The sequence below is a fragment of the Suricata suricatta genome, chromosome 3 (genome assembly GCF_006229205.1).
Source record: "Suricata suricatta isolate VVHF042 chromosome 3, meerkat_22Aug2017_6uvM2_HiC, whole genome shotgun sequence".
Lineage (NCBI taxonomy): Eukaryota > Metazoa > Chordata > Mammalia > Carnivora > Herpestidae > Suricata > Suricata suricatta.
In genome coordinates this window covers 119,534,348-119,546,470 of record NC_043702.1, presented here as the reverse complement: position 1 = coordinate 119,546,470, position 12,123 = coordinate 119,534,348, and the positions used below count along the sequence as shown (strand labels likewise).

At 37.6% G+C, this 12,123-nt stretch overlaps 1 protein-coding gene across 1 annotated transcript in view; it reads left to right on the top strand.

Moving 5' to 3' along the window:
• F5 (coagulation factor V) overlaps window positions 1-12,123 on the top strand; it is a 70,872-nt gene that overhangs the window by 30,404 nt on the left and 28,345 nt on the right. The window contains exons 10-13 of the mRNA XM_029933349.1: window positions 7,905-8,082; window positions 9,458-9,557; window positions 9,917-10,128; window positions 11,219-11,369. Coding sequence (XP_029789209.1) covers window positions 7,905-8,082; window positions 9,458-9,557; window positions 9,917-10,128; window positions 11,219-11,369 — 641 coding nt within the window. The remainder of the gene's footprint in view (window positions 1-7,904; window positions 8,083-9,457; window positions 9,558-9,916; window positions 10,129-11,218; window positions 11,370-12,123) is intronic.

Genomic DNA, 12,123 nt, shown 5'->3' with positions numbered 1-12,123 from the left:
GCAAAAGTTTGGAAACAACCTAAAATATCCTTCAATAGAAAACTAGTTAAAAAATTATGGCACATCCATATGATGGAATACTATGCCTCTATTTTCAAAAGAGGTTGTAAACACTCTCTCTCTAGTAATATAAAAGTTGTCCAAGATACACTTTTATATTAAGAAGTCAAGGGAGGAAAAAATGGCAGATTAGGAGGTCCCCTGATCATATCCCTCCATAGCAATAGAGATAGCAATAATTTGACAGCTATCACAAACAAAAGTACTTCAGTGAGAGATCTGGGATCCAGGTACGAACTTGAGAAATTCCAGGATCTTCTCAGAGGAAGCCAAGACCAAGGAGGGATATTTTTAGAAGGTACATCACGCTCAGGAGGTAGGTTTGCTGACAGTGCTTCCAGCTACAAACTTGGAAACAGCCTTGTCCCATTGAGGACTCAGCCACAGTCCCACTGGGTCTTTGTCTTGACATGAGCACCATTTGCCAAGGGACCTGGGTGAAGTCACATCTGCCATACCCTGGAGGGTGGCCTACAGACCTTGGTCTGAGTATGGATCTTAAAGGGGCACTGTAACCAGCTCCTGTCCTGAATAGTCCTGCTGGCTCCGGAGCTTTCAGGGAGTCACACCTGTCCATGAACCTCAAGGCAGGTCTGCAGACCTCAGTCCAACTGCAGATCTTGAAACATCACAGTAACCCAGCTCCAGCTCTCCCAACTTCAGTCTTGCCCACCCAAGGACTCATACAGTGACCTGGCGGGAGCCTTCCCAAGGACCATATGGAAGCCACACCCATTTCAAAACCTAATAACAGGACTGCCACTTACAGACTTAACTTTAGAACTGGAAACAAACCTCTATCCCAGCATTAGCTCTACTGACTAAGGTCATGGAGGCCGTTCCATCTGCCCAGAGACTAGACAGGATCTATGCCCCCACTGAGACCCTGGAAAAAGGCCTGCCAACCACAAATGCCACTACAGGCCCAGAAGCAGCCACATGACCTGGTTCCATCTCACTCAACTGTGATCACAGAAGCAATCCCATCAGCCTAGAGACTTGACAGGAGAAAAGTCTCTACCTGACCAAATCAGTCAGCAGAGACTGGGAGAGTGTATTTGCTCCTTCAGATGTACAGACACAAACACAAGGCTACTTGGATCACAAAAAATTAAGCAAATATGACACCACCAAAGAAAACCAATAAAGCTCAGATAACTGGTGTGAAAGAAACAGAAATCTACAAATTGCCTGACAAAAAATTTCAAAATAATCATCTTAGAGAAGTTTAACGAAGATGCAAGAGAACTGACAGGCAACTAAATGAAATCAGGAAAACAATGCATGAATAAAATAAGAAGTGTAATAAAGAAATAAAAAACATAAAAAATAACTAAACAGAAAACCTAGAACTGATGGATATAATGACAGAACTAAAAAACATTCAGTAGAGTGCTTTAATAGACTTGATCATGCAGAAGAAAGATCCAGTGAACTCAAAGATAGGTGATTTGAAATTATTCAATTAGGGACAAAAAGAAAAAAAGAATGGAAAAGAGTGAAGAAAGCTCACAGGACCCATAGGATACCTTTAAAGAGCTAGTATATGCATTATGAGAGTCCCCAAGTGAGAAGAAATAAAGGGGCAAAAAGCTAACATAAAGATAATAACTAAAAACTTTCGGAATCTTGGGAGGGTTATAGGTATACAAATTTATGAAGCTCAAAGGACTCCAAGCAAGATCTACCCAAAGATTACCCTGAGACATATGATACTCAAATTGTCCAAGTCAAATATAAAAAGAGAATTCTGAAAGTAACAGGAAATAAGCAACTTGTTGTAAACAAGGAAACCTCCATAAGGCTAGTCACAGATTTCACCAAAAAAATCTTATAGGCCAGGAGAGTGTGGTGTGATATACTCAAGATACTGAAAAAGGAAAAAACCCTCTGCCAACACAGAAAACTATACTCAGCAAAACTGTTCTTTAGAAATGGAAAGATAGAGACATTCCAAGACAAAGAAAGTTCAACATCACTAGACCTGCCTTCCAAGAAATTCAAATGAGAGTTCCTCAAATTGAAAGGAAAAGACACTAAGTAACAGCATGAAACATAAAAGCATAAGTATCTCTGCAATAAAGGTAAATATATAGTCAAATTCAGAATACTCTAATACTATAATGATGGTGCATAATGACTTTTAACTCTAGTTAAAATTTAAAAAAATTAAATTAAAAAAGAAGTATTAACATATCTAGGCTAAAATATTTTGTTAATGATATACAGTATAAGGAATGTAAATTGTGACATCAATAGCGTGAATTGGGAGGCAGTAGTAATAGCATAGAATGTTTTATGCTATTGAATTCAGGTTGTCCTCAGTTTTAAATAGACTGTTGAGAACTGTAAGATGTTTTATGTTCATGGTAACCACAAAGCAAAAATTTCTATCTCTAGTAGATACGCAAAAGATAAAGGAATAAAAGCCTACACACATACACACACACACACACACACACACACACACACACACACAAATAAGTCACAAGGAAAATAGCAACAGAAGAAGAAAGGAACAAAAGAAAAACAAAAAGTCCGAAAACAACAAAATAGCAATCCTAAGTCCTTATCTATCAATGCTTGTTCTAAAAATGGATTAAATTGGAGAATGTAAGAATCCAGATAGCCAGATGAATAAAAAACTAAGATCTAGCAAAATATTGTCCACAAAAGACCCACTTTAGCTTTAAGGACACACATCAGTGTGTAAATAGGATAAAAGGATTGTCCATGCAAATGGTAACCAAAGGAGAACAGGAGTGGCCATGCTTATATAGGACAAAGTAGACTTAAATCAAACTGTCATAAGAGACAAGTCACTATATGATAGAGGTTAATTCATCAGGAGGTTATAACAGTTGTAAATATGTATGCCACTAACATTGGACCACCTAAGTATAAGAAGCAAATATTAACAGAACTGAATAGAGAAGTAGACACCAATACAATAAAAGGGGGGATTTGAAAACCTAACTTTACACAATATATAAATCATCCAGACATAAAATCAATAAGGAAACAGTGTAATTGAATAACACTATAGACCAAGTGGGCCTAATAGACTGTAAAAAATATTCTACCCAACAGCAGCAGAATACACATTCTTCTAGTACACATGAAATATTCTCTAGGATACATCATATGCTAGGCCACAAAACAAGTCTTAACAAAATCATATCAAGTATCTTTTCTGACTACAGTGGTATAAAACTAGGAATTGGTAACAGAAAGAAAATTGGAAAATTCACAAATATGTGGAAATTAAACACACTTTCCAGAACAACCAGTGGCCAAAAAGAAATCTAATGGGAAATCAAAAAAATATCATGAGACAAATGAAAATGGAAACACAACATACAAAAACCTTTAAAGAGTTATAAGAGAGAAGTTTATAGAAATCACTACATTAAAAAACAAAGATCTCAAATAGACAACCTAACTTTACCCCTTAAGGAGCTGGGGGTGGGGGTGGGGAGAACAAACTAGGCCCAAAGTTAGCAGAAGGAAGGAAATAAAGTTTAGAGAAAAAATAAAGTAGAGATTGGAAAAACAATAGAAAAGATCAACATAACCAAGAGTTGGCTTAGTGAAAAGATAAACCAAGGTGACAAACCTTTAGCTCAATGAACCAAGGAAGAGAGAAGACTCAAATAAATAAAATTATAACTGAAAGAGAAGACATTACAATGATACTACAGGGGCACCTTGGTGGCTTAGTGGGTTAAGTGTCAGACTGGCTCAGGTCATGAGTTCCAGCTGCATTGAGCTCTGTGCAGACAGCTGACAGCTAGGAGCCTGGAGCCTGCTTCAGACTCTGTCTCCATCTCTCTCTTTCTCAAATATAAAATTAAAGAAAAATTTAAAAACCAATTGATACTATAGAAATGCAAAGGATCCTGAGAGACTACTATGAACAATTATATGCCAACAGATTGGATAATCTAGAATAAATAGGTAATTTCCTAGAAACCTATACCCTACCAAGACTGAACTATGAAGAAATAGAACCTCAGAATAGACCAGTAACAAGTAAGAAGATTGACTCACTAATCAAAACCTCCAAACAAAGAAAACCCCAGAATCACATGATTTCACAGATAGTTTTAACAAATATTTAAAGAAGAATTAACACTAATCCTCAAACTCTTCCAAAATATTGAAGAGGAGGGAACATTTCCAAACTCATTTTACAGGGCCAGCATTATCTTCATGCGAAAGCCAGATAAGGACATTATAAGAAAATGACAGCCCAGTATTCTTATTAAACATAGGTGTAGAAATCCTTACCAAAATATTAGCAAACCAAATGCAACAACACCTTAAAGTGATTGTATAACATGATCAAGTGAGATTATCCCTGGGGCGCATGGATTTCTCACCATGTACAAATCAACAAATGTGATATACCACATCAACAAAATGAAAGTTAAGTCATAAAGCAACTCAGTAGATGCAGAAAAGCAATTGACAAAATTCAACATCTTATCTTTTCATGATAAAAACTCTGAACAAGTAAGGTATAGAAAGAATGTACCACAACATTAATTAATAACCCCAGTAATAAACCCAAAGCTAGCATCATACTCAAAGAAAGCTTTTCTGTAGGATCAGGAACAAGAAAAGAGTGCCTACTCTTACCAATTTTATTCAACATCTTACTAGAAATGCTAGCCAGGGCAATCAGGCAAGAAGAAAAAAAAAAGTCATCCAGATTGGTAAAAAAAAAATAAATAAATAAATAAAAATAAAATTGTCTCTCTTTGCAAATGATAACTCTTAAGACTCCACCAAAAATCTATTAGAACTAATAAAAGTATGCAGTAAGTTGCAGGGTATAAGATCAACATACAAAATCTGTCTCATTTATTAAACTAACAGCAATATATCCAAAAAAGACATTAAGAAAACAATCCCATTTCAATAGAATTAAAAATAATAAAATGCTTAGGAATAAATTCACCCAAGGAGGTGAAAGATCTATACACCAAAAATTGTAAGATACTGATGAAAGAAATTGAAGAAGAGACAAATAGAAAGATGTTCTATGTTCATGGATAGGAAGAATTAATTTGTTAAAATATCCATATTAATCAAAGTGATGTACAGATTTAATACAATCCCTATCAAAATTCCAATGGCTTTTTCCATAAAAATAGAAAAAACAATTTTAAAATTTATATGGAACCACAAAGATCCTGAATAACCAAAACAGTATTGAACTAGAAGACCAAAGCTGGAAGCATCACGCTCTTTATTTCAAACTATATTACAAAGCTATACTAATCAACAGTATAATGATGGCATAAAAAATAGACTCTTAGACCAATGAAGCAAAATAGAGGCCAGAAATAAACATTCCTGTATAATCAATCTTTGACAAGGGCACTTAAAACATATAATGGGGAAAAGATACTCTCTCAACAAATAATGTGGAAAAACTGGATATCCACATGCAAAAGAATAAAATTAGACCCTTAGCTTATAAGACACCCAAAAATTAACTCAAAATAGATTAAAGAATCAAATGTAAGGAGAAAATGTAGGGGGAAAGCTCTTTGACATTGATATTTCCAATGGTTTTTTTTTTGTATGACACAAAAAGCACAGGTAATAAAAACAAAAATAAACAAGTGGGTCTACATCAAACTAAAAAGTTTCTGCACAGCCAAAGAGACAATCAGCAAAACAAAAAAGAAATTTATGGACTGGGAGACAATATTTGTGAGCTGTCTGTCTAATATTTATTAAAAAAAAACTCAATGGCAAAAAAAAAAAACCCTGATTTGAAAATGGACAAAGGTAGGTTCCTGGCTGGCTCAGTTGGTGGAGCAGGGGACTTTTGATCTTGGGGTTGTGAGTTCAAGCCTCATATTTGGTGTAGAAATTACTTAAAAAATAAAATCTTTTTAAAAAAATAAAATAATTTTTTTAAATAAGCAAAGGACCTAAACTGACATTTTTCCAAAGAAGACATGTAAATGGCAAATAGATATATGAAAAGATGTTCAACATCACTAGTCATCAGGGAAATGCAAATCAAACCCACAGTGAGATTATCAGTTCATACCTGTGAGGATGGCTACTACAAGAAAAGAGATGACAAGCGTTGGGGAGGATGTGAAGATGGAACTCTGTACACTGTTGGTGAGGATGTAATTTGGCGTGGCCATTATGTAAAACAGTATGAAGGCTCCTCCAAAAATTAAAAATAGAAGTACCAGCAATCCCACTTCTGAATATATATCCAAAGGAAATGAAAGCAATACCTTAAAGAGATCTCTGTGCCCCCACGTCCATTGCAGCATTATTCATAATAACCAAGATATGGAAACAACCTGAGTGTCCGTTAATGAATGAATGGAGAAAGAAAATACCAGACAGACAGACAGACACACACACACACACACACACACACACACACTGACATATTACTCGACCTCAAAAAAGAAGGAAAGCCTACCACTTAAAACAACATGGATGAAGCTGTAGAACATACTGAGAAGACACATTCCAGACACAAAGTGACAAATACTGCAAGATCTCATGATCTCACTTATATGTGAGCCTGATAAGCAGTATGGTGACTGTAGTTGATACTGTATATTTGAAATTTGTTAAGACAGTAGGTCCTAAGTATTCTTACCCCCAAAAAAAGAAAATAGTAACTAAGCGAGGTGATGTGTTAATAAGCTTAATTATGGTAATCACATTTATACATATATGAATCATCATGCTGTACTTCACAAATATATACAATTTTTGTTTGTCAAAATCACCTGAGTGAAGCTGGGAAAATTCAAGACAAAGTCAAGGTATAGCACTGGGTATAAAATAGCTGCCTATTTTTAAGGAATGAGAATATAAGAATATTTATATTTGCAAGTCACATTTGCATACATATATGCATAAAGATGATCTAGAATTATACATATAAAATTAATTCAAATGAATATTTAGAAAACTCAGGGAAGATCAGAGAGGTGGGGTTGATAAGATATAATGTATAAGTGAGAATTTTCACTGTAATCAAAATAATTTGAATGTGTTTGCTATTCAAAAAAATGTAACAGAAAAAAGAGCAGAAAAGGAACTTGCTTAAGATTATATAATAATAATTGACAGAACTGCAATAAGATTCCAGGACTCTGGCAATAGTCTATGCTTTTTATTGTGCAAAATAAATGCATAAGATGGATAAATTCTATGATGGTACTTCTGTTTTTGCAAACTAAGGCAATAAAGAGGACCAGGAGGAAAAGTGGTTCATGTGGTTGCCCCAAATGTTTTATTTCAGTAGCTACGGAAGATGGGTGAAGGCGGTTGCTGTTTAGTTGGCACTGGGTTGGGTGGATGGTAGAAGGGATAGCCCAGCAGCTCAGAACTACGTCTAATAAAGATGATCAGAGCTTCCTGGTGTGGGAACATACGCTTAGAGCTTGAGAAATACCTAGAAAGTCAATAAGGGTACCATAAACTAAGTGATAAGGAAGACCTGAGAAAAAAATGCACAGCACATCCTCTCATTCCTCTCAGATAGATCTTTTTCCAGAGATATCTAAGGTCTAGTCTAGTGACCACAGTGACAGGAAATACTAAGCAGCTGTTTCTAACCATGCCTACAACTTTATCAATGGTGGAGAAGACAAGACGAGAGGTTTCCAGTTTTTCACCTAGGGGACAGATCCTGGGACTTTGCAAAACACATTAAGAATTTTTTAAAAAGAAAATTAGCATTTTAGCTAATTCAAGAGCAGAACTTCTAAGCATAGGGTTTCCTCCTTTTACTGGGGTCTTTACTTGAGCAAATGGTTTAATTTTTTAAAATTTCATTGCACTTTAAGAAAATACAGATCTCTGCATTTGGATAATTTCTCAAACCAAATTGGAAAACAATATAAGAAGGTTGTCTATAAACAGTACCAAGATGGGTCCTTCACCAAACGCATGGAGAATCTCAATATCAAAGAAGATGGGATCTTGGGCCCTATTATCCGAGCCCAGGTCAGAGACACGCTCAAGGTAAGTACCACAAATATAGAACCATGGAAGAAATGAAATAGTCAGAGACAGTGCATAAATACTGGTTATTTTTATTAAAAAGAAAAATATGTCCATTTAATTTTTAATTCAAATGCAACTTCAGTTTTTATGTATTATTTGCTCCGATTTGTAGCCTACCTCATAATGAAGAATCTGAGACAATTTATCAAATTATAAAAAGGTAAAACAAAGAGCCAATTTAATTGAGGTGAAGGGTAATATGGGGACAAAGAAAATAAAGCCATGGATAAATATAATGGAACACGTGCCGTATGTTCCTATCAGATTGTCTATAAATTTTGTCCAAAGGTTTCCAGCAGCCGAGTGAAAAGGGAAATATGTCAGGGCAAGATTTACAGTATTCATAAAGAAAGTACAGTTTTCCCTGACACTGGGATCAATTTCTCCCACGGATCCTTACAAAAAGGATGCTGTATAATACAGTGGATGGAATTCTTGGTAGAATCCCTATAACTGGTATAATAAATAATAAAAAGCATAGCTTTTTAAATAACAGTAAACACAGTTGAGTATAAACAATTCCTCATTGTGCTCTAGCTATATAGTCAAGCTTCTTATAAGAACTGCAGCAGAGAATTAAAGGTTGCTCTCCTTGGCAAGATTCTAGAATGCAGGTAATCTACAGATTAAAGATGATCCAAAGGCTTTGGCAATCAACCAATAGATGCCAACATTAAGGTTCTCTTTTGAAGATTAAGGAGCCTAACTAGCACTCCTGTTTAAATAATGCTCCTCCCCTCACCCTTTTGTGGGGGTAAACTAACATCTGCACACACGGACAATTCTGTTTATTTAAAAATAACAAAAGGATAGAAAGTAGCCTTTCTCTGTTCCTCTTTCCCTTCCGCCATTTCTGATTTCCCCCATACTTTTCAGGTGCTCTTAGCAAGTGTAAATACACCTCACTGGAAATTCAGGATCTGGCTATTTGTAATGCCCCTCAAGAAGATGATGTCAAGGACAGTGTCCTGGGAGAGCTTCCAGGCTGGAGAAGGGAATCATGGTCTAGAAAGGAGAAGGAACAGATCTGAAGGCAGATGGGGACCAAGCTGAGAGGAGAGGGGCAGGGAATCGGTTTGGAAAGAGTGATATACTGTGAGGAAAATACAGAGCAGACTTCCCTTTCCATTTCCACCCTACCGTGTGAGTGGAGCGCTCTCAAAAGTTTCTTCCACATGATGGGAAGAGGTTGCTGCTCAGAGAAACAGAACTAGTTTGCAAACACACACAGAAGCACGCCCTCCAGCAAGTGCATTTGCAAAGCTAAGCATCCTATATTAATTCTCACGACTGAACTTAAGTCCTGAAATAATGAATTCAGTTAACTTTGCAGATCGTGTTCAAAAATATGGCCAGCCGTGTCTACAGCATTTATCCTCATGGAGTGACCTTCTCTCCTTATGAAGATGAAGTCAACTCTTCCTTCGCTTCAGGTTTGAATCGGAGTCTACTGAATGAAACTATTCACCTCTGAGAGGCTGCCACATTTTCCTACTGTCTTCTTTCCTCAGTAACATAACTTGTGCCGTCAGGCAGCATACAAGTAGGGGTATCCTAAAAGTCACAACCAAACCCTGCTCACTTCAGCGATTTTGTTTACCCTAAAATAGGATGTTCTTTGTTAGTGCCATAGCGCCCTCTAGTGGAGCAATTCCTAATGGCAACATGTAATCCAGGGTTCCTACAAGTGGAGCTTAATATATACAAATATTCCTTTCCTAATATTAGCTGCTGTGTATTTGTTTAATGAATAATTTTGAATGTAAACCGTCTTGACTCCATTTTCTTTCAGGCAATAACACCATGATCAGAGCAGTTCAACCAGGGGAAACCTATACTTACAAGTGGAACATCCTAGAGTCCGATGAACCCACAGAAAATGATGCCCAGTGCTTGACAAGACCATATTACAGTAACGTGGACATCACAAGGGACATTGCCTCTGGGCTGCTTGGGCTACTGCTGATTTGTAAGAGCAGATCCCTGGATAAACGAGGCATACAGGTATTCTGTCCATGAAGTAAACTTTCATACATTCCAGGAGCTTCTGGTTGGAACAGATTAGGTCTTCTCACTAAGTAATGAGACTTCTTCCAGAGAGCAGAAAATATGAACTAGTCCTTTTTTAGTGCAAATGTGACAACATTTATTCCTTTGTTGTTGTTGTTGTTGTCTTGTGTATTTTCATCTGACTCTCATTGCAGAAGGCATTCACTCTCTAGAGTGATACAGTATTTTGTTTTAGTTTGAAATTCCAGTATTTTTCTGTGTGATCAGCAAGTCACCTAGCCTTTCTTAATTTCTTCCTTTATGAAATGGGTAATACCCCTCCTAAAAAAAATTGACAAGGCTGCTTTGGGGCTCAGTGAAATGCCACCTGCTAAAAATGTAAAGCTCTCTACCAGTCCTTGTTATTTTTAGAGACCTGCACTAGGGAGAGATGAGAGAGATAATACTTTGGAGAGACAGCATCTGGTGAAGTTGGACCCAGACAATAGTCCATCTCTAGTGAGACTAAATTATACATATCGGAAACAATGTGAACAAATATATGACCTTCATCAAGGACTAATATATGTCTCGTATGATTAACTTAAAATTCCCAACCAGGCTAAGCTACTATCAAAGAAGTTTATCCTAAGGAATACACAATAGATATATGCCTAGAAAAAATTTTTAAATGGACATTTGGAAAAGCCTAACTTATTGAGCTTGGAAAGGACACAGATAGGAAGAGGGATAAAGTTTTCCTATTGCAACCTTTTATCCTTTGCAACTATTTGGAGCACGTCTAGTCAACCCTTCCGGTTGAAAGGTGTTCACTTACAGAGACAAAACACAACTACAGGGACTGTGAGGAGATGGAAATTTTCTATTAAGATGTTTTAGTCTCTGAATTTTCTGAACTGCTCGGTTTGCCTTTGCGTCTTACTTTTGGCTCTAACAAGGGCTTTGTACAAAATGGGCTTGTACAAATGCCTGCATGTGTGGCTTCAGGGGCCCCGGGCATGTGGCTCTTCGGTTTCTGAGAAGAGCTCGGTGCGGGTAACAGACTGGCACATGAGTCACTGAACACAGCACGTTTACCCACCAGAGGGCAGCGGACATGGAGCAGCTGGCGGTGTTTGCTGTATTTGATGAGAACAAGAGCTGGTACATTGAGGACAATATTAACAAGTTCTGTGAAAACCCCGATAAGGTGAAACGTGATGACCCCAAGTTTTATGAATCAAACGTCATGAGCAGTAAGTCAAATCACTGTTTTTGTCCATCAATGTTTCACTCCCGTGCTTAAAGTAGGACTGTGCCTAAAGGCGGAGGCATGGATTTGAATCCACTCACCTCATCCTCACTCGCAGTCCTCACTTCGATGATGAAGTTAGTGGATGATATTACAGCAACCTTTTTATGACAAGAGGCCAAAAGCTTGTGTTCCTCAGGAAGTCTCGGTCTCATGCTCCAGATGTGCATGTACGTATATGCGCATGCTCTGGGCACATACACTCTGGAAGAGCAGGATGAGGGGTGGGAGTGGTGAGGAGAGGGGCTACAGGCTTGGTCAGGGGCATGTGGGGATTCTAGGCTGGGTGCAAGGCGGTGCTGTTTATAGCCAGGGCAGAAACAAGGTAAGTAACCCAAAGCTGACTGTCCAGTCAAACTGAGGTGAAATGCATATGGGGAGCCAAGAGTCTTAAAACCCAATCCATGAAGAAGTTCGAAGGGAGCAGTAGGAAGTCCCAAATGGAAGGAGACCCCTGAGCCAACGTTCAGGCATTTGCTGCGGTTTTCCCTTTCAGCACCCAAAACCATTGCTGCAAGATGTCTGAGAGAAATTTCATGAAGCCAGCTGGAAGCCGACACTGCCAGAGTGGTCAGGGGCCTCACCATAGTTCCATGCAGTCAAGAGTTATCATGATCACCTTCTCTGATAGGTAGTCATAGACAGGAGAAGGGCTTCCCTATGGTCTGTCCATATGGCTTCAGATGACTGACAGCTAA